Here is a 23,422-nt window from a genome sequence, read left to right as displayed (position 1 = left end):
TATGGGGGCATGGTGGTGATGGAGGAGAGGAGGGGGAGAAAGATGGAGGATGCAGGTGAAGGATGACAGGAGGGGGAGGATATGAGGGCATGATGGTGAAGGAGGAGAGGAGAGGGAGAAGATAGGGGATGGAGGTGAAGGATGAGATCCTTATTGCCCTTGTGTGCTGATGGGCGCCAGTCCAGCCACTGTAATAATGCAAGACTAATTATTTTCCACAAGAGTGATCACATCTGCTGGGTTTGGAGGACAGTAAAACTGGCAATCGTTTACCATTACATTCCATGAGGCATTGTGCAAACTTTAGCAGAGGGAATAACTGTTTCCCTCTTTAAGAAGGGGTGGGGGAGTGGGAGGGTGCTCCTCTTTATGAAGGGGTGGGGAGGGGAGGGTGCTCCTCTTAAGAAGGAGGGTGCTCCTCTTTATGAAGGGGTGGGGGAGTGGGAGGGTGCTCCTCTTTAAGAAGGGGTGGGGGAGTGGGAGGGTGCTCCTCTTTAAGAAGGGGTGGGGGAGTGGGAGGGTTAAGAAGGGGTGGGGAGTGGGAGGGTGCTCCTCTTTATGAAGGGGTGGGGGAGTGGGAGGGTGCTCCTCTTTAAGAAGGGGTGGGGGGTGGGAGGGGGAAGTGGGGAGTGGGAGGGTGCTCCTCTTTATGAAGGGGTGGGGGAGTGGGAGGGTACCTCTTTAAGAAGGGGTGAGGGAGTGGGAGGGTGCTCCTCTTTATGAAGGGGTGGGGGAGTGGGAGGGTGCTCCTCTTTATGAAGGGGTGGGGGAGTGGGAGGGTGCTCCTCTTTATGAAGGGGTGGGGGAGTGGGAGGGTGCTCCTCTTTAAGAAGGGGTGGGGGAGTGGGAGGGTGCTCCTCTTTATGAAGGGGTGGGGGAGTGGGGGAGGGTGCTCCTCTTTTAAGAAGGGGGAGTGGGGGGTGGGGGAGTGGGAGGGTGCTCATCTTTATGAAGGGGTGAGGGAGTGGGAGGGTGCTCCTCTTTAAGAAGGGGGGAGGGGGAGTGGGAGTGGGGTGCTCCTCTTTATGAAGTGGGGGGTGAAGGGGGGGGAGTGGGAGGGTGCTCCTCTTTAAGAAGGGGTGGGGGAGTGGGAGGGTGCTCCTCCTCTTTAAGAAGGGGTGGGGGAGTGGGAGGGTGCTCCTCTTTAAGAAGGGGTGGGGGAGTGGGAGGGTGCTCCTCTTTAAGAAGGGGTGGGGGAGTGGGAGGGTGCTCCTCTTTAAGAAGGGGTGGGGGAGTGGGAGGGTGCTCCTCTTTATGAAGGGGTGGGGGAGTGGGAGGGTGCTCCTCTTTAAGAAGGGGTGGGGGAGGGTGTAAGAAGGGGGGGGGGTGCTCCTCTTTATGAAGGGGTGAGGGAGTGGGAGGGTGCTCCTCTTTAAGAAGGGGTGGGGGAGTGGGAGGGTGCTCCTCTTTAAGAAGGGGTGTGGGAGTGGGAGGGTGCTCCTCTTTATGAAGGGGTGGGGGAGTGGGAGGGTGCTCCTCTTTATGAAGGGGTGAGGGAGTGGGAGGGTGCGATCCTCTTTATGAAGGGGTGGGGAGTGGGAGGGTGCTCCTCTTTATGAAGGGGTGAGGGAGTGGGAGGGTGCTCCTCTTTATGAAGGGGTGGGGGAGTGGGAGGGTGCTCCTCTTTATGAAGGGGTGGGGGAGTGGGAGGGTGCTCCTCTTTAAGAAGGGGTGAGGGAGTGGGAGGGTGCTCCTCTTTATGAAGGGGTGGGGGTGAGGGAGTGGGAGGGTGCTCCTCTTTATGAAGGGTTGGGGGGTGGGGGAGGGTGCTCATCTTTATGAAGGGGTGGGGGAGTGGGAGGGTGCTCCTCTTTAAGAAGGGGTGGGGGAGTGGGAGGGTGCTCCTCTTTAAGAAGGGGTGGGGGAGTGGGAGGGTGCTCCTCTTTATGAAAGGTTGGGGGAGTGGGAGGGTGCTCCTCTTTATGAAGGGGTGAGGGAGTGGGAGGGTGCTCCTCTTTAAGAAGGGGTGGGGGTGGGGGAGGGTGCTCATCTTTATGAAGGGGTGGGGGAGTGAGAGGGTGCTCCTCTTTAAGAAGGGGTGGGGAGTGGGAGGGTGCTCCTCTTTATGAAAGGTTGGGGGTGGGGGAGGGTGCCCCTCTTTATGAAGGGGTGGGGGGGAGTGGGAGGGTGTTTCCTCTTTATGAAGGGGTGGGGGAGTGGGAGGGTGCTCCTCTTTATGAAGGGGTGGGGGAGTGGGAGGGTGCTCCTCTTTATGAAGGGGGTGGGGGTGGGGGAGGGTGCTCCTATGAAGGGGTGGGGAGTGGGAGGGTGCTTTATGAAGGGGTGGGGGGGAGGGTGCTCCTCTTTATGAAGGGGTGAGGGAGTGGGAGGGTGCTCCTCTTTATGAAGGGGTGGGGGAGAGGGAGGGTGCTCCTCTTTATGAAGGGGTGAGGGAGTGGGAGGGTGCTCATCTTTATGAAGGGGTGGGGGAGTGAGAGGGTGCTCCTCTTTATGAAGGGGTGGGGGAGTGGGAGGGTGCTCCTCTTTATGAAAGGTTGGGGGTGGGGGAGGGTGCTCCTCTTTATGAAGGGGGGGGAGTGGGAGGGTGTTCCTCTTTATGAAGGGGTGGGGGAGTGGGAGGGTGCTCCTCTTTAAGAAGGGGTGAGGGAGTGGGAGGGTGCTCCTCTTTATGAAGGGGTGGGGGGTGGGGGAGGGTGCTCCTCTTTATGAAGGGGTGGGGGAGTGGGAGGGTGCTCCTCTTTATGAAGGGGTGGGGGAGTGGGAGGGTGCTCCTCTTTATGAAGCGGTGGGGGAGTGGGGGGTGCTCCTCTTTATGAAGGGGTGAGGGAGTGGGAGGGTGCTCCTCTTTATGAAGGGGTGAGGGAGTGGGAGGGTGCTCCTCTTTATGAAGGGGTGAGGGAGTGGGAGGGTGCTCCTCTTTATGAAGGGGTGGGGGAGTGGGAGGGTGCTCCTCTTTTGAAGGGGGTGGGGGGGTGGGGGTGGGTGCTCCTCTTTATGAAGGGGTGGGGGAGTGGGAGGGTGCTCCTCTTTATGAAGGGGTGGGGGAGTGGGAGGGTGCTCCTCTTTATGAAGGGGTGGGGGAGTGGGAGGGTGCTCCTCTTTATGAAGGGGTGGGGGAGTGGGAGGGTGCTCCTCTTTATGAAGGGGTGAGGGAGTGGGAGGGTGCTCCTCTTTATGAAGGGGTGGGGGGGGGAGTGGGAGGGTGATCCTCTTTATGAAGGGGTGAGGGAGTGGGAGGGTGCTCCTCTTTAAGAAGGGGTGGGGGAGTGGGAGGGTGCTCCTCTTTATGAAGGGGTGAGAGGGTGCTCCTCTTTAAGAAGGGGTGAGGGAGTGGGAGGGTGCTCCTCTTTAAGAAGGGGTGGGGGAGTGGGAGGGTGCTCCTCTTTATGAAGGGGTGGGGAGTGGGAGGGTGCTCCTCTTTATGAAGGGGTGGGGGAGTGGGAGGGTGCTCCTCTTTATGAAGGGGAGTGGGAGGGTACTCCTCTTTATGAAGGGGTGAGGGAGTGGGAGGGTGTACCTCTTTAAGAAGGGGTGGGGGAGTGGGAGGGTGCTCCTCTTTAAGAAGGGGTGGGGGAGTGGGAGGGTGCTCCTCTTTATGAAGGGGTGAGGGAGTGGGAGGGTGCTCCTCTTTATGAAGGGGTGGGGGAGTGGGAGGGTGCTCCTCTTTAAGAAGGGGTGGGGGAGTGGGAGGGGCTCTCTTTATGAAGGGGTGGGGGAGTGGGAGGGTGCTCCTCTTTATGAAGGGGTGAGGGAGTGGGAGGGTGCTCCTTTTATGAAGGGGTGGGGGAGTGGGAGGGTGCTCCTCTTTATGAAGGGGTGAGGGAGTGGGAGGGTGCTCCTCTTTATGAAGGGGTGAGGGAGTGGGAGGGGGCTCCTCTTTAAGAAGGGGTGGGGGAGTCGGAGGGTGCTCCTCTTTATGAAAGGTTGGGGGTGGGGGAGGGTGCTCCTCTTTATGAAGGGGTGGGGGAGTGGGAGGGTGCTCCTCTTTATGAAGGGGTGGGGGAGTGGGAGGGTGCTCCTCTTTATGAAGGGTTGGGGGTGGGTGCTCATCTTTAAGAAGGGTTGGGGGAGTGAGAGGGTGCTCCTCTTTATGAAGGGTTGGGGGTGGGGGAGGGTGCTCCTCTTTATGAAGGGGTGGGGGAGTGAGAGGGTGCTCCTCTTTATGAAGGGTTGGGGGTGGGGGAGGGTGCTCATCTTTAAGAAGGGTTGGGGGAGTGGGAGGGTGCTCCTCTTTATGAAGGGTTGGGGTGGGGGAGGGTGCTCCTCTTTATGAAGGGGTGAGGGAGTGGGAGGGTGCTCCTCTTTATGAAGGGTTGGGGGTGGGGGAGGGTGCTCCTCTTTATGAAGGGGTGAGGGAGTGGGAGGGTGCTCATCTTTATGAAGGGGTGGGGGAGTGGGAGGGTGCTCCTCTTTATGAAGGGGTGGGGGTGGGGGAGGTTGCTCCTCTTTATGAAGGGGTGAGGGAGTGGGAGGGTGCTCCTCTTTATGAAGGGGTGGGGGTGGGGGAGGGTGCTCCTCTTTATGAAGGGGTGAGGGAGTGGGAGGGTGCTCCTCTTTATGAAGGGGTTGGGGTGGGGAGGGTGCTCCTCTTTATGAAGGGGTGAGGGAGTGGGAGGGTGCTCCTCTTTATGAAGGGGTAGGTTGGGGAGTGGGAAGATGCTCCTCTATATGAAGAGGTGGGGGTGGGGGAGTGGGAGGGTGCTCCTCTTTATGAAGGGGTGGGGGTGGGGGAGTGGGAGGGTGCTCCTCTTTATGAAGGGGTGGGGGAGGGGGAGTGGGAGGGTGCTCCTCTGTATGAAGGGGTGGGGGAGGGGGAGTGCTCCTAAATGGGGTCTCTGAGTCACCACTATTCTCTTTTGGATAGAAGGTACTGTACAGTGTTGTACTTACTGACTACATTAAGAGCATTATGATAAAAGCATTATGAAACATCCATCCTTGGGAAAATACAGACACCAGATCAGGATCAAGGTGAAACACATGACTTTTTGTTTGGTCTACTTTTTGACAGAGTGGGATGTTATTTACATTAGCAGGCAAACATGTCATCACTTCTTTAGGCTGACAAAGGTCAATACAGGTTAACCATTTCCTCTGCTGACCAATCTCTCATGATAACACACCTAGAGTGCGTTAGCAAGGAGGATATAGTCCCACAATGCAACACTGTGAACATAATGCATCTAATGGTATAACAGACACAATGATGAATCTGATTTGTTCTGCTGCGCGGGCCTTGAGGAGACACAGTAATGCTGCCCACCCAGGGCCACAGCAAGCATTTATACAACACTTTTTTATTAAATAACTATTAGGAAATCGATTGTGAAATGGTAAGAGAAAAAATAGGTGTTGATTAATTTGGGCCTGCAGTTTACGGCTCCCTCTCTTTTCATCTCCTGTCCTCCTCCATTCCTTCTCCTCTTTCTCCAGCTCTCCTTTCCCTTCCTCCCTGCTGTCTCTTCTGTCATTTCTCCTGTCCCCCCATTACTCTCCTCTCGTTTCCTCCATCTCTCAACATCCTTCCTTCCCTCCTTCACTCCTGCTCTCTCCCTCACTCCTCTATCTATTCTTCCCTTTCTCCCTCCCTCCTCCTCTCTTCTCTTCCTCCTTCTCTCATGCTCGCCTAATTAACTGTCAACTGTAGCCATTTATGTTTCTATATTTAATGAGGGAATGAATATTAAACATTCCCCTCTCTCTTTTCTCTCTCCACCCTCTATACATCCCCTCTCTCTCTCCTCACTGCCCTCTCCACCCCCTCCTTCTCCCTTCTCCATCCCCTCTCTCCTCTCTCCACCTACTCTCTTCACTCTCCACCCCCTCTCTCCCCACTCTAGCCCCTCTCTACCCACTCTCAAACCCCTCTCTCCCCCCCCTCCCCTCTACACCCTCTCTCCCCTCTCACTCCCCCTCTCCACCCCCTCTCCCACCCTCCCCTCTACACCCTCTCCACCCCCTCTCCCACCCTCCCCTCTCTCCCCTCTCTCCACTTTCTACCCGCTCACTTACTACCCTTTCTGAGGTGGTGACATGAACATGTTAACGTGACGATGAGAGTAAGTGACAGGATTTTGTATAGCTGGAACTTCAAACAGGCTCCCCCACATGTATTATGATGACTGGGAAACCATATTAAAGCACGGGTGAGCATAAAAACACAGGAACCCTACCAATCCAGATACACTGTAGTTCAAAACCTGATCTATTCCATGTTGAAACATGTTTGGATACAGAGGAGATCAACGGTGTCTACAGAATTTACTGTGAATTTTCTCAGTCAGAAAATGCAAAAACCTTCAGGGAAGTAAAAAAACAAAACAAATCTGTGATTTGACTGCTGCCTTAGTTGCTCAGTATAGCATATAAGCTTCTGGCCTAAGCACTGTCAGTGAATGGACTGCGTAGAATCACCCTCCATCCCCAAACATTTTATCTGATAAACCACATAATGACTCGCACATCTTTTCCTGATTGCCACGTTGTACCTCCGCCTCCTGTGTTCATCACCGTGACACATTTACATCAAAGGGAAACCTCCATCATGACCCATTTTCTCTCCCTCCGCAGCTGCTTGTGCTCTGGGCCAATCACAGCACGGCAAAAAGTATCCCATGTATCCCTGTGATGAGCGGCTGGTTAGGCACACTAAAGAGCATCATTCATGCTCAGTCACTCGAGTAGCGATCCAGGCCAATCATCAGCAGGAATACTAACATCAACCCATTTTAAATGATAGAAAGGTTCATTTCCCACATTATCCAGGTGATCAAACACAGACAGTGTCCATGTTGTATGTTGAGGTAAACCAGATCAGATGCTTTTTGCCATTCAGAGACGGCAGGGTAGCCTAGTGGTTAGAGTGTGGAGGCGGCAGGGTAGCCTAGTGGTTAGAGTGTAGAGGCGGCAGGGTAGCCTAGTGGTTAGAGTGTAGAGGCGGCAGGGTAGCATAGTGGTTAGGTGGAGGCGGCAGCCTAGTGGTTAGGTGTGGAGGCGGCAGGGTAGCCTAGTGGTTAGAGTGGAGGCGGCAGGGTAGCCTAGTGGTTAGAGTGTGGAGGCGGCAGGGTAGCCTAGTGGTTAGAGTGTGGAGGCGGCAGGGTAGCCTAGTGGTTAGAGTGTAGAGGCGGCAGGGTAGCCTAGTGGTTAGAGTGTAGAGGCGGCAGGGTAGCATAGTGGTTAGAGTGTAGAGGTGGCAGGGTAGCCTAGTGGTTAGAGTGTAGAGGCGGCAGGGTAGCCTAGTGGTTAGAGTGTAGAGGCGGCAGGGTAGCCTAGTGGTTAGAGTGTAGAGGCGGCAGGGTAGCCTAGTGGTTAGAGTGTAGAGGAGGCAGGGTAGCCTAGTGGTTAGAGTGTAGAGGCGGCAGAGTAGCCTAGTGGTTAGAGTGTAGAGGAGGCAGGGTAGCCTAGTGGTTAGAGCGTTGGACTAGTAACCGGAAGGCTGCAAGTTCAAACCCCCGAGCTGACAAGGTACAAATCTGTCGTTCTGTCCCTGAACAGGCAGTTATCCCACTGTTCCTAAGCCGTCATTGAAAATAAGAATTTGTTCTTAACCGACTTGCCAGGTTAAATAAAGGTAAAATAATAAACAGAATTAAACATGTTGGATCGCCTCAGAGCTCTCAGGTGCTCCCTGTGTCCAGCATCGCTGGCAATTTCATCCTTCATTTCAAGTAGTGTGATATATACTGAGTGGCCCATGTTGACTCAAATCAAAGTGTATTAGTCACATGCACAGAATACAACACGACTCCAATACTTCCCACAGTTGTGTCAAGTTGGCTGGATGTCCTTTAGGTACTGGACCATTCTTGATACACACGGTAAACTGACACACTCAAACCGGTGCTCCTGGCACCTACTACCATACCCCGGATTCACCTGGTCAGTCTATGTCATGGAAATAGCAGTTTCTGTATCAGTTTAAGTTGTCCCAGTAATCTCAGTAACAACCACACTGGATGGGTTTCTATTCACAGCAGGCTAAACTGAGTGTAAAGCCTACCCATCTTGAATCAATGCAAATATCCCCTTGTAAAATGATCTACTAAGGTAAAACATTACTGTGGTACTAATAGTGACCCTATCTTTAGTTAAAGTAGCACACAGAGACAGTGCTTGTCTGGGAACATAAACCCGCTGGTGTCTTACCTAACTGCAGCTCCAGGATGCTGAGTTTGCTTTCTGAGGGGAACAGGATCTTTGGAGGCTTGTCTGTCAGAGGGGCTGGAAAACAAAACGAAAACACACATTACAATTCATTTCCACACTTCTGACATTTGTCCGTTGAGCCATATACTTATGAAAATGTTTTCGTAAACCCGAGCACAGCGTTGAAGAGTGAGAGAACACAGTGCAGACACCTTATGGAAGCTGAAGCAGTAGACAGAGGGAAAATGTTCAAGGATATCCCCTTCTCCAAAAGCCTCAAACATCCATCTACTTCAAAACTTTATCCTGGCAACCGTTTTTAATCCCAGCTAGCGGCTTCACTATGTGATCCAAGCACGTCAGTGACAAGACTGGCTGTGCTACAGTGTGAACACGGATTCAGGTTGGATGGGTATTTACCCCAAACCCCGGTTTATTCCCTGTTATGTAGGGAAGGGCTTCAGTACCGTTCACGGATATCTTAGCAGCTATTTACATGTCAGATTCATATGTCATATTGTTGCGATGACTCGTCACAGCAGAACAAAAAACCTATAAATAATCCATTGGTGGATTTCCTGCAACCTCGATGTTGAGTGAGATGGATCAAGTCAGCGACAGAGGGAGGACAAGGGGAAATATGTAGTGTGTGACTGGAAGTGCTGTCCTGTCATGATGAGCTTAATCGTACCAAGCTGCGTTTGACAGGACGCTCGTTTTTCAGCCGCCCGGATTCCAACTTGCATGCGCTCCGGATGCATTTAAAGTGGCTACGTTTGGTTTAGTCTTCGTGTATTCTCAGACTACACCAAGAGAATACATCTAATATCCATATTCTGTGAAGTGCTAGCCTATTTACCATCAACTTTAAAAAATGTATCCACGCTGCAATGAAACATACTCTTGGGTAAGACATATGGCATCGCTGAAATCTGTATTTGTATGTATCTGTCATTGTTGTTCAAAGCCTTCAACCCAGAGGCAAATAACTGGTGGTGGTGGTGGCAATGTATACCGTAAGAAGCAGAGGCAACATAAATAGGTTTTACAAAGGAGGAGGTAGGAACCGAGGAAGTGGGTTGAATGTTGAATCTTAATTTGATCACAGCAGGAAATTAAAAGTTGTAGTGTATTCAAGGTTTAAAAAGGCTTCTAAAGTTGGCAATTTCCACTTCTGTCAGACTTGATTTGCCCTAACAAAAAATGTATCCCCCCCTACAAAAATATCCATTAATTATCAAATTAAGAGCTGTTCTTGTTATCCTCCTTGTCAACTAATGTTCTCTGTCCAATAGAGTGTTCTGCTTTTTATCTGCTTCTATAGCTTCACATGTCATATTTAACAAAAGTAATGACTAATCATGCTCATTATTCACAATGTAAAGGTCAGGGTCTTCTACAGCGAATGCATCAGCTAAAGAGGTCAGCTGTACATTAAACAGCACATGAACACATGCACGGTGCATATAACAGTTATAAGAAGGGACAAAAGCAATCTAGTACAATGACAAAACGAGTTGGGTCTTCCCTTAGACCTGAATTCAAACGGATCATTAATGGAAGGTTTCTTATGTAACATACTTCCTATGAGACAAGTAAAATCTTCTTCTGATCAGCAATTATCTCTCCCCCCCCATGTTCTACTGTAGATATGCATAATTAATGAACACTTGTTTGATACTGCAGCGATGATAAAATTGTAGCTATGAGAGGTCACAGATGATTCACCATGGTGAAGATACTGGTTTCCTGTCTGTTTCGACCCCCATTGGAATACACCAGCCCCAATTAGGCCTAGCGAGAAGTAACAAAAGATCTGCACTTAGGGCCATCCCATGATCATTAGTGCTTCATTGGGCTCCCTCTTCAAAGTGGCATTGGAAAGTCCTCATATCTAAGATACTTTTTTAAAGAGTAGTAAGAGTATGAACACTCCGTCTGAGTCTGAAACCGGTCAGGGAGAAACTCTTATAGGGGAATGAATTCTGGCACAAAACAACACGGCAGCTGTAGAGTAGGTAGTAGTCAGAGGTGTAGGTACACTGTGTGGTGTTTCCTGTATGTGTTGCCAGTCTAGTCTGCTTGCTCATTAAAGAACAGCAGTTGAATGTGATAATTTATCATCAGGTACAAACAGCCTTCACTAAATCTATTTGGGGGATACAGTTTGGCATGGTCCATACCGCTTTGCAACTGCATCTTGGTGAGACAAAAGCAGGACTGAAAAAGGTCATTGATGTACCATACACAGTCTTAGTGAAAAAATAACATCTTTGGAGCAAAATGGATGACATTTGGGAGTCAATGGTTCTCAATTGACACATTAAAGCCTATTCTCTGGTGACTGTGTGAAATGACTCTCCATCATGCAGCGATAATGTGGTGCCGTCTCAATTCATGACTAATGAGCCAAACCACGACACCGTCCCCATTCGGAGAGAGAGACAGGGCCGAGACCAAAACGAACTCAAACTAGAGCCTCGATCCACTAAGTGTTTCCCTGGCAGGAGCAAGAGCTGAGCTCCGCTCGCGGAAAATCTCATTATGTTAATTACCTTTTTCTTTATGAAATATGCATTGAATATTTTGTTTAATCACGACATGAAAAAGAAAACACAGTCGTTCCCGAAAATGATTAGTCCCAACATGAGGCAGGCATGAAAAGGGTACAAAAAGTCTGTGAACAGCGTTTTGGCAAGAGGGTGACCATGGTTCTGATAACCGAAAGAGAGATACTGAGCAGTACTTTGCTTTGATGAGAACTCATAGTAGTACCACAGTGGACTCAACATTGACCAATGATAGGCCAAACACAATATGTATTCAGAGTTTCCTAAATCCATTGGTATTGACTGCGAGGCAGAATATTAATAATGAATTGCTTGGTGAGATTCAAACAGAAAATTCATATCACACATTACCATTCATGTAACCAGTTATGGATTTATCTGATTGTAATTTAGGTACTGTATTGAAGGTTATCCTCAGGGACTGGCTAGAGATGTAGCTGGACCTGGATGGAGCCACCTACCTACACGACCTTCTGGAGCTAAATGCCTCTCAATCCCTGTCTCTGTAGGGTTCTGGAGCTACCTGACTACCCTTCCCTGTCTCTGTAGGGTTCTGGAGCTACCTGACTACCCTTCCCTGTCTCTGTAGGGTTCTGGAGCTACCTGACTACCCTTCCCTGTCTCTCGCCTCGTCTCATCGTTGCTGGTGAACGTCTCATCGTTGCTGGTGAACGTCTCATCGTTGCCTTCTCGTCGTTGCTGGTGAACAAGCTTACCACTGTAGTGTCGTCAGCAAACTTGATGATTGAGTTGGAGGTGTGCATGGCTATGCAGTCATGGGCAAACAGGGAGTACAGGAGAGGGCTGAGAACTCACCCTTGTGGAGCCCCAGTGTTGAGGATCAGCGGAGTGGAGATGTTGTTTCCTACATTCACCCCCTGGGGGCAGCCCGTCAGGAAGTCCAGGACCCAGCTGCACAGGCGGGGTCGAGACCCAGGCTCTCAAGCTTAATGATGAGTTTGGAGGGTACTATGGTGTTGATTGCTGAGCTGTGGGCAATGAACAGCATTCTTACATAGGTATTCAGTGTGCAGTGTGATGGCAATTGCATAGTCTGTGCACCTATTAGGATGGTAAGCAAATTGGAATGGGTCTAGGGTGACTAGTAGGGTGGAGGTGATATGATCCTTGACTAGTCTCTCAAAGCACTTCATGATGACAGAAGTGAGTGCTATGGGGCGATAGTAATTTAGTTCAGTAACTTTAGCTTTCTTGGGAACAGGAACAATGGTGGCCATCGTGAAGCATGTGGGGACAGCAGACTGGGATTGATTGAATATGTCCGTAAACACACCAGCCAGCTGGTCTGCACATGCTTTGAGGACGCGGCTGGGGATGCCCTTCTGGGCCGGCAGCCTTGCGAGGGTTAACACATTTAAATGTTTTATTCACATCGGCCACAGAGAAGGAGAGCCCGCAGTCTTTGGTAGCGGGCCATTTCGTGGCACTGTATTGTCTTCAAAGTGCGCAAAGAAGATGTTTAATTTGTCTGGGAGTAAGACGTCGATGTCTGCAAGAGGGCTGGTTTTCCTTTTGTAATCCATGATTGTCTGTAGATCCTGCCACATACTTCTCCTGTCTGAGCTGTTGAATTGTGACTCCACTTTGTCTCTATACTGACACTTGTTTGTTTGATTGCCTTACAGAGGGAATAACTACAATGTTTGTATTCGGCCATGTTTCCAGTCGCCTTGCCATGATTAAATGCGGTGGTACGTGTTTTCAGTTTTGCGCGAATGCTGCCTTCAAGCCACAGTTTCTGGTTAGGGAAGTTTTTAATAGTCAGAGTGGGTACAACATATCCTATACACTTCCTTATAAACTCGCTCACCAAGTCAGCGGTGAGCGTGTACTGGGAAAATATCCCAGTCCATGTGATCGAAGCAATCTTGAAGTGTGGAATCCGATTGGTCAGACCAGTGTTGGTAGACCTAAGCACTTCTTGTTTTAGTTTCTGCCTATAGGAGGGGAACAAGAAGATAGAGTCGTGGTCAGATTTGCCAAAAGGAGGGAGGGGGAGGGCCTTGTATGCATCGCGGAAGTTAGAGTAGCAGTGGTCGAGTGTGTTACTCGCTCGTGTACTGCAATCGATATGCTGCTAGAATTTAGGTAGCCTTGTTCTCAGATTAGCTTTGTTAAAATCCACAGCTACAATAAATGCCCCTCAGGATATATGGTTTCCAGTTTGCATAAAGTCCAGTGAAGTTCCTTGATGGCCATCTTGGTATCCGCTTGTGGGGGGGGATGTAGACGACTGTGATGATAACCGAGGAGAGTTCTCTTGGGAGATAATACGGTCGGCATTTGATTGTGAGGAATTCAGGTAGACAAAAGGACTTCTTGTATGTTGTTACAATTACACCATGAGTCGTTAATCATGAAACATACACCCCGCCCTTGTTCTTACCAGAGAGATGTTTGTTCCTGTTGGCGCGATGCACTGAAAATACCGTTGGCTGTAAGAACTCCGACATCACGTCCCCAGCTAGCCATGTCTCTGTGAAACAGAGTATGTTACAATCCCAGAAATCTCTTTGGAAAGCAACTCTTGCCCTAATTCCGTCGACTTTGTTAACTAGGGACGGGACATTAGCAAGTAATCCACTCAGAAGCGGTGGTTGGTGTGCGGTCTTCTAGCCTCACTAGAAGACCGCTCCGGCACCCTCTCCTCTAATGGCGTTGTTTTGGGTCGGCCTCTGGAATCAGTTCAAATGCCCTGGGAAGTGCACACAAAGGATCCGCTTGGGAAAGTCGTGTTCCTGGTCGTAGTGCTGGTTGTGCTGGTAAGTTGACATCTCTCTTATATCCAATACTTATTTCCGGCTGTATGTAACAACACTTAAGGTTTTCTAACAATGTAAGAAATAATACATAAACAAAACTAAATACTGCACAGTTTCCTAAGGACTCGAAGCGAAGCTGCTATCTCTATGATCTGCCTGATCACTAAGTTAAACTGTCAAAGCATACTGCTTTGGTTCAGATACAAGCAGAAACTCCACATCATTCATTCTCTTGGTTGTAGAAGGGTGTTAACCTTTCATTTCAAGAGCTATCTGTAGGGGAAAATGGTCTTAGTCCATAGATAATATATAAATATAGAATATTCAGTATATATACCGCAATCTGTACTGTTTCAGTTTCTTGCTCAATATAAATATTACATTTCTCTGCAATAATATATGTTCTCCGTCCCTCTCTCTCCGTCTCTATCTCTGCAATAATATATTCTCTCTGCACATCCCTCTCTCTCTCGCTCGCTCTCTTTCTCTCAATTCAATTCAAGGGGCTATATTGGCACTGGAAACATGTTTACATTGAATATGACATTTCACAGGTTATATTATGTCTATATACAGTGTTGCAATGATGTGCAAATAGTTAAAGTTAAAAAAGGGAAAATAAATAAATAAATAAAAATAAATAAACATAAATATAGGTTGTATTTACAATGGTGTTTGTTCTTCACTGGTTGTCCTTTTCCTGTGGCGACAGGTCACACATCTTGCTGCTGTGATTGCACACTGTGGTATTTCACCCAATAGATATGGGAGAGTATCAAAATTGGAATTGTTTTCAAATTATTTGTGGGTCTGTGTAATCTGAGGGAAATATGTGTCTCTAATATGGTCATATATTTGGCAGGAGGTTAGGAAGTGAAGCTCAGTTTCCACTTTATTTTGTGGGCAGTGAGCACATACTGTTGCCTGTCTTCTCTTGAGAGCCAGGTCTGCCTACTGCAGCCTTTATCAATGGCAAGGCTATGCTCACTGAGTCTGTACATCGTCAAAGCTTTCCTTAATTTTGGGTCAGTCATAGTGGTCAGGTATCCTGCTACTGTGTATTCTCTGTTTATGGCCAAATAGCATTCTAGTTTGCTCTGTTTTTTTGTTAATTATATTCTCTCTCTCTCTCTCTCTCTCTCTCTCTCTCTCTCTCTCTCTCTCTCTCTCTCTCTCTCTCTCTCTCTCTCTCTCTCTCTCTCTCTCTCTCTCTCTCTCTCTCTCTCTCTCTCTCTCTCTCTCTCTCTCTCTCTCTCTCTCTCTCTCTCTCTCTCTCTCTCTCTCTCTCCTCCCATCTCTCTCTCTCTCCTCCCATTCTCTCTCTCTCTCTCTCTCTCTCTCTCTCTCCCATTCTCTCTCTCTCCTCCCTCTCTCTCTCTCCTCCCATTCTCTCTCTCTCCAACTTGCTAGTTATATAAATATGCTAGACCATAACTGTTACAGGACTAAGGAACAATGCTACACTGCAATCACACTGTACCAGCCCTGCCTAACAAATGAATAGATAGCTTCTAGCGTCGCTGAATGTAAAGTGGTGCCTGCTCCACGCTTCCAATAATGGGTGGCGGTAATGGTGAGGGGGTGGGAGGATTGCAATGTATTCTTAAAACCCTTTCCCTTCTTCCTACTTCAACCTTTTCCATTAATTCTGTCTATTTGGGGCCATTAGTGTGAAGTATCCCTCCACTCCTCCTTTTGGAGGTTGCCATCAGTTACAACCCTACATTGTGCAGCCGGTAGCAGCAGAACACTAATCATTAGCAGGGTGGAAGCCAGGCTCTCTGGGGGGTATCCTTTAACAAATGTCAGGATTGAGCTGGAGGGGAAATTGCTCTCCCAAAGGCGCCTGTACATCAGAGGACCCAAGGCAAGAGTAGCGCTGATCCCTCTAAGAGAAGCACACTTTAAAACAGGACTCATGGTGAAATCACTCCTTCTTGCTCTGGTTAGGTGTGAAAACGCTAGTTGAACAGAACAGAAGCGAACAGCACAGCATCTCATTTGCTGGGATATAATTGGATCCCTCAGGTTTTGGTGAGAATTTGTAAAGGGTATGTGGTTGTAGACAAACCTCTGGAACAAAGAGGATGGAGGAAAAAGCAGGAGGATCTTTTGTTAGTTTTAACATAGATATTTTGATATTTTCATGAACATGAACATGAATGGGTTGCAATTACATTCATCTGTAGTATTCCAGGTCTCATCCATTAATCGGATTAAAATGTGAAAAGATCAATGCTTTCACTTGATTAAAAGCTGCTTAGGTAGTGGGTGACAGACAGACACAGGGAGAATCTCAATTGCATACTCCTCACGTCCTCTCTCGTCACCTCAAAACCCATTGGATGAGAAAGCCAGAGGTCCCTCTCCTCTGAACTTCTCCTCCAATGGGTTTTGAGAAGAAGGCAAGGAGAGAGCAGAGAGGACGCGAGAAGTATGCAATTCAGATTTTCCCATTCTCATGGTGATGTTTAGTGAGACATCAGGTGGCCTGGCTTGTGACTTTGACCAAACAGAAGCTCTTCAAAGCCTTCAACAGCGTAGGTGGTCTCTGGTCATCTATTGACCGGACAATGTGCAACAACTTCAATTGCATTTTGATTTGAGACTCTAAGCTGTGTGCCTTTCATCCACACTGGTAGGCGATTCATACAGGGACTGTAGGAGACTGCCTGGAAGTGCTAATGAGCAATACCTCTTAATGTAATCTCCTTTTAATGAGACTCTTTGTTTTGAGAGTCTTGCTTCTTCCAGGCAGGAAGGTATGAGTCAGCCTGATACAACACTCTATGTTGATCTGAGAGGATAGTGGTAAAAACAGGAAGTGAATGTAGTTGTAGATGTTAATGACCACTTATAAGAACATAAGTTGTGCATGACGACACGTTTTAATGTTTTTAATGCCTTAGACTCAATCATGGACACTCTTACTGACAGTTGTTGCTGCTTTGGTGATGTATTGTTGTCTCTACCTTCTTGCCCTTTGTGCTGTTGTCTGCTCCCAATAATGTTTGTACCATGTTTTGTGCTGCTACCATGTTGTGCTGCTGCCATGTTGTGTTGCTACAATGCTGTGTTGTCATGCGTTGCTGCCATGCTGTGTTGTTGTCTTTAGGTCTCTCTTGTCGTGATGCGTCCTATATTGTTATGTTATTTTGAATCCCAGCCCCTGTCCCCGCTGGAGGCCTTCTGGTAGGCCGTCATTGTAAATAGGAATTTGCTCTTAACTGACATGCCTAGTTAAATAAAGGTTAAATAAAAAATAAAAAAATATAATGAGGTTATAAGAAGTGTTACCAATGCATTTAATAATAGCAGCAACACCAAGTGATACAATATTTAAAAATATATATTTTAAAGAGGCCAACATATATATTTGCACTATTTAACTGATGCTGTTTCAGTTCAGACAATGAACAAAACATTCCTCATGAGGAGGCTCATGAGATACATGTCCCAGAGAGGTTGTATCAGCGGTTTAGTTACTAGGGGCATGGATACTGAACCAATACCCACGTAATAGGCCTGTTTGACGTCAGAATAACAGGGATTTGGGTTGCAGCTTCAGTACCCTGAGAGGTACTGGGGAAGCAAAACATTTCCATGTAATTACCTTCAATAATCCTCCAAGTTCCCTCTAAGGTCCCTGAAATAGAACCACTTTAAATCTCACACATTGTTTAAAAGGGCACATTGTGCTCTACCTACAGGGCCTTCAGAAAGTATTCATACCCCTGGACTTATTCCACATTATGTTGTGTTAAAGCCTGCATTCAAAATGGATTAAATAATAACATCTCACCTATCTACACACAATACCCCATCATGAAAAACTGCAAACATCTTTATTGAAATGTTTGCAAATTTATTGAAAATGAAATACAGAAATATGTAATTTACGTAAGTATTCACACCCCTTTGCTATGACACTCCAAATTGAGCTCAGGTGAATCCAATTCCCTTTGATCATCCTTGAGATGTCAGTTCAACTTGAGTGATGTCCACCTGTGGCCAATTCAATTGTTTGGACATTATTAAATAAGGTTCCAGAGTTGACAGTCAGAGCAGAAACTATACCAGAGCAGAAACTATCCCAGTCTGCTGCCCCACATGCTTCACGATGGCCACCATTGTTCCTGTTCCCAAGAAAGCAAGGTAACTGAACTAAATGACTATCATCCCATTGCACTCACTTCAGTCATCATGAAGTGCTTTAAGAGACTAGTCAAGGACCATATCACCTCCACCCTACCTGACACCCTAGACCCACTCCAATTTGCTTACCTGCCCCAACAGGTCCACAGACGACGCAATCGCAATCACACTGCCCACTGCCCTAACCCATCTGGACAAGAGGAATACCTATGTAAGAATGCTATTCATTGACTATAGCTCAGCATTTAACACCATAGTACCCTCCAAGCTCATCATTAAGCTTGAGACCCTCTCAACATTACTCATCTCATATGTATATAGTGTATTTTATACCATCTATTGCATCTTACCTATGCCCCACGGCCATCATGCATCCATATATTTATATGTACATATTATTATTTCATTGCCTTACATTGTGTGTATAAGGTAGTCGTTGTGAACTTGTCAGACTACCTGTTAGATATTACTGCACTGTCAGAACTTGAAGCACAAGCATTTCACTACACTCGCATTAACATCTGCTAACCATGTGTATGTGACCAATACAATTCGATTTGATTTGATGAAGTCCAAGGAACTGTCCCTAGATCTCAGAGATATAATTGTGATGAGGCATATATCTGGGGAAGGGTATAAAACAATTTCTAGAGTGTTGAAAGTTTCCAAGAGCATAGTGGTCTCCATCATTGGGAAATTGAAAACATATGGAACTACCCAGACCAAACTGAGCAACTGGGCAAGAAGGACATTGGCCAGGGAGGTAACCAAGATCCCAAATGATCACTATGACAGAACTACAGAGTTCCTTGGCTGAAATGGGAGAATTTTTCAGAGAGACAACAGTCTCTACAGCACTTCACCAATCTGGGCTTTATGGTACAGTGGCCAGACGGAAGCCACTCTTGAGAAAAAGGCACATGACAGCACGCCTGGAGTTTGTAAAAATGCACGTGAAAGACTCTGAGATCATAAGGCAAATGGGGTCTGATTAGACAAAATGAACTCTTCGGCCTGAATGCAGAGCGCTATGTCTGTAGAAAACCAAGCACAGCTCATCACCTGTCTAACACCAACCCTACCTTGAAGCATGTTGGTGGCAGCATCATGATATGGGGATGCTTTTCAGCAGCAGGGATTTGGAGACTGGTAAGGATCGAGGGAACAATGAATGGAGCCAAATACAGGCAAATCCTTAATAAGAACCTGCTTCAGAAAGCAAACGGCCATAGAACGGGGCAAAGATTTATGTTACAAATGGACAATTAGCCCAAGCATACAGCCAAAGCAATGCTGGAATGGCTTCAGAACAAGAATGTGAAAGTCCTTGAGTGATCCAGCCAAAGCCCAGACTTGAATCCCATTGAAAATCTGTGGAAAGACTTGAAGATTGCTGTTCACTGCTGCTCCCCATCTAACTGAACAGAGACTTGAGAAAATCTGCTAGGAAGAATGGGAGAAAATCACCAAATCCAGATGTGCAAAGCTGATACAGACATACCCAAGACAACTTAATGCTGATACAGACATACCCAAGACAACTCAAAGCTGATACAGACATACCCAAGACAACTTAAAGCTGATACAGACATACCCAAGACAACTCAAAGCTGATCCAGACATACCCAAGACAACTCAAAGCTGATACAGACATACCCAAGACAACTCAAAGCTGATCCAGACATACCCAAGACAACTCAAAGCTGATCCAGACATACCCAAGACAACTTAAAGCTGATCCAGACATACCCAAGACAACTCAAAGCTGATCCAGACATACCCAAGACAACTCAAATCTGTAATCGCAACCAAAGGTGCTTTTGCAAAGTATTGACTCAACATTTATCTAAATGTGATATTTCATTTTCAACAAATGTGCAAACATTTCTAAAAACATGTTTTCACTTTGTCAATATGGGTTATTGTGTGTAGTTGGGTGAGACAAACCATTTCTGTATGGACCTCGCTTTTTGCACGGGGGTTTTGTCATGCTGAAACAGGAAAGGTCCTTCCCCAAACTGTTGCCACAAAGTCGGAAGCACAGAATTGTCTAGAATGTCACGTATGCTCTAGTGTTAAGATTTCCCTTCATTGGAACTAAGGGGCCTAGCCCGAACCATGAAAAATAGCCACAGATCATTATTCCTCATCCACCAAACTTTACAGTTGACACTATTACAGTGGTGCAGGTAGCGTTTTCCTGGAATCCGGCAAACCCAGATTTGTCCCTCAGACTGCCAGATGATGAAGTGTTATTCATCACTCCAGAGAACACATTTCCACTGCTCCAGAGTCCAATGGAAGTGTGCTTTACACCACACCATTGCGCAAGGTGATCTTAGGCCATGATTGTCTTTGGAGATTGTATGGCTCTGTGCTCGATGTTATACACCTGTCAGCAATGGTGTGGCTGAAATAGCTGAATCCACTAATTTGAAGGGGTATCCAAACATATATAGTATGTCCCAAAGAGGTTGAATCACTGAAAAAATGAATGCATGCTTTGAATGCAGGCTGTAACACAACATGTGGAATAAGGCAAGGGGTATAAATACTTTCTGAAGGCACTGTATGTTTCTCAGAACAAGTATAGTATAGTATAGTGTCGGTGGGCGAGGGTCAGTTTGTTATATCTGGAGTACTTCTCCTGTCCTATCTGGTGTCCTGTGTGAATTTAAGTATGCTCTCTCTAATTCTCTCTTTCTTTCTCTCTCTCGGAGGACCTGAGCCCTCGGACCATGCCTCAGGACTACCTGACATGATGTCTCCTTGCTGTCCCCAGTTCACCTGGCCGTGCTGCTGCTCCAGTTTCAACTGTTCTGCCTGTGATTATTATTATTTGACCATGCTGGTCATTTATGAACATTTGAACATCTTGGCCATGTACGGTTATAATCTCCACCCGGCACAGCCAGAAGAGGACTGGCCACCCCACATAACCTGGTTCCTCTCTAGGTTTCTTCCTAGGTTTTAGCCTTTCTAGGGAGCTTTTCCTAGCCACCGTGCTTCTACACCTGCTTTGCTTGCTGTTTGGGGTTTCAGGCTGGGTTTCTATACAGCACTTTAGATATTAGCCGATGTACAAAGGGCTATATAAATAAATTTGATTTGGTATAGTACTGCTTGACCGGAACAAAAGTCTGCACCCACACCAGCTCTCTCAAGAGTATGGTTGCCCTCCCTATACCAGCAAATAATAGACTTTCAAATGGAAGTGAGTGATTATCTTATTGACAAAGGAATGATACGCATCTCTCAGTGGAGAAAGGGCCTCCGCTATGCATATTCTCCAATCACTCTGTAGTCTATCTACAATATACACCTGTCTGATCCTCTCCTCTGCCACCTCTCTTTCAGGCTGCATCGTCACCTGCTCATTACTGACCCCAGCTGCCTATGACACAAACATGATCTAAAAACACCACTCTCCCCCCTCCACTTCCTACCTCCCTCCCCCGCCCATCCACCATAGTCATGGCTCCTACCTCCCTCCCCCATCCCTCCACCACAGTCATGGCTCCTACCTCCCTCCCCCGTCCCTCCACCACAGTCATGGCTCCTACCTCCCTCCCCCATAGTCATGGCTCCTACCTTCCTCCCCCATCCCTCCACCACAGTCATGGCTCCTACCTCCCTCCCCCATCCCTCCACCATAGTCATGGCTCCTACCTCCCTCCCCCATCCCTCCACCACAGTCATGGCTCCTACCTCCCTCCCCCATCCCTCCACCACAGTCATGGCTCCTACCTCCCTCCCCTCCCTCCCCATAGTCATGGCTCCTACCTTCCTCCCCCATCCCTCCACCACAGTCATGGCTCCTACCTTCCTGTCCCCATCCCTCCACCATAGTCATGGCTCCTACCTCCCTCCCCCATCCCTCCACCACAGTCATGGCTCCTACCTCCCTCCCCATCCCTCCACCACAGTCATGGTTTCCTACCTGAACCCTCCCCCATCCCTCCACCACAGTCATGGCTCTACCTCCCTACCCCCATCCCTCCACCACAGTCATGGCTCCTACCTCCCTCCCCCATCCCTCCACCACAGTCATGGCTCCTACCTCCTTCCCCCGTCCCTCCACCACAGTCATGGCTCCTCCATTCCTTCCTGTCGGAGCCACGGTACCCGTGAAGCTCAAAGCAAATGAAATCCAACACAGCTTCAGGTGTGTTTTCAGTGTGATTGTAGTTATCTCCCCTGCAGTACGCCTCATCAAGCAGCACAGTGTTTCCCTCTGAACACAACACAGCTTCAGGTGTGTTTTCAGTGTGATTGTAGTTATCTCCCCTGCAGTATGCAGTTGTCATCAACAGCACAGTGTTTCCCTGAACACAACACAGCTTGACAAGGTGTGTTTTCAGTATGATTGTAGTTATCTCATCTTAGATATGCCTCATCAAGCAGCACAGTGTTTCCCCCCTGAACACAACACAGCTCCTTTGAGAAAATGGTGAATAATGCATGCAAGCCTCTCTAATTAAAATAGCGACCCGTTCTTGGCCACACATCATTACCTTCGTGTCCGCGCTCCCCAAGAATATGTTGGCGCATCACACACACACAAACCGTAACCCCCTGATGCTGAAACAGCACCCGTGGGGAAGGGGGGGGGCATTGTTTGGGCAGGCGAGGCAGACGGTAGCGAGGGGGGGTACCTAACGTGCGTGAAAGTATCCATCTGACATTTCCCTTTCGCTGATTAGCGTTTCATTCATGACCATTCAGCTCGTCATCTCTATCCAATCATTTCAATCAAGGCATGCTTACCTTGCTCCCTCCATATTCATGTCTAACAAGCACATTATCTGTTGATTTAGGGTTGTATAAATACCTCTTTAACAAAATAACAAGCTCAACAAACAGGGAACGTAATCCAATTCGACAGTATATGGTCAACAGATATGGAGCTGATTTAATAAGCTATTGTGGATGTCTGTCTGTCTGTTCAGGGACATTGTGAAATGAACTGAATCTCTCTGCTGGGCTCTGATAGTGAAGGAGCTTTAGTCATCAACGTCTTGGGATATTTAAACGTGACTTGGCAGTTGGGTCATGAAGCCATGAGCTAATATCTAATCGTTATGGCAGTTGTCATAACATTGCACACTGTTTTTGTCCGATGTGACTGAAGACAGCTTGGACCAAAATGACAAGGCAGCCGAGGTTAACTTGGGCACCACTGTATGTCATGAAAACGGTAGTTCATTTATCATCTTAGATATGTACTTGCTTACATTGTTTAATATAACAAACATATTCGCATGCTAATAATTATATTTCAGACCTGCCATTCTTAAAGGGCTAGTTCATCCAAAGTCACCAACCAACTATAACTCAGCATGTTGGTGCAAAGGAAAAAATATCATGGTGGTGAAAGAACTCAATGTCAGAGGGAAGGAAGGCGAGAAATAGGGAGGGATGGAGGGAGAAGAGGAAGGGAGGACTAGTCTACACTCAGAAAAAAAGGCTTCCAAAAGGGTTCTGCCACTGTTCCCATATGAGAACCGTTTTGGTTCAGGTGGAACCAAAACGGTCCTATCTGGAACCAAAACGGTTATATCTGGAACCAAAAGGGGTTCTTCAAAAGGTTTCTCCAATGGGGACAGCTGAGAATCCTTTTAAGTTTTAGATAGCTCCTTTCTTTCTTAGCATGGACAGGAGATTTAGCTCCACATAAACACACACACACACACACACACACACACACACACACACACACACACACACACACACACACGCACACACACACACACGCGCACACGCACACACACACACACACGCGCACACACACACAGGCACACACACGCA

The 23,422-nt window shown here is 47.7% G+C and overlaps 1 protein-coding gene across 2 annotated transcripts in view; it reads right to left on the bottom strand.

Annotated features, from left to right (window-relative positions):
- LOC135543308 (interleukin-1 receptor accessory protein-like 1) overlaps positions 1-23,422 on the bottom strand; it is a 538,127-nt gene that overhangs the window by 233,116 nt on the left and 281,589 nt on the right. For both annotated transcript variants that reach the window (XM_064970484.1, XM_064970485.1), the window contains exon 6: positions 8,107-8,181. In XM_064970484.1, coding sequence (XP_064826556.1) covers positions 8,107-8,181 — 75 coding nt within the window. The remainder of the gene's footprint in view (positions 1-8,106; positions 8,182-23,422) is intronic.

This window comes from Oncorhynchus masou, chromosome 7 (assembly GCF_036934945.1).
Source record: "Oncorhynchus masou masou isolate Uvic2021 chromosome 7, UVic_Omas_1.1, whole genome shotgun sequence".
Taxonomy (NCBI): Eukaryota; Metazoa; Chordata; class Actinopteri; order Salmoniformes; family Salmonidae; genus Oncorhynchus; species Oncorhynchus masou.
The sequence above is the reverse complement of the archived record's forward strand: the minus strand, read 5'-3'. Positions and strand labels throughout refer to the sequence as shown.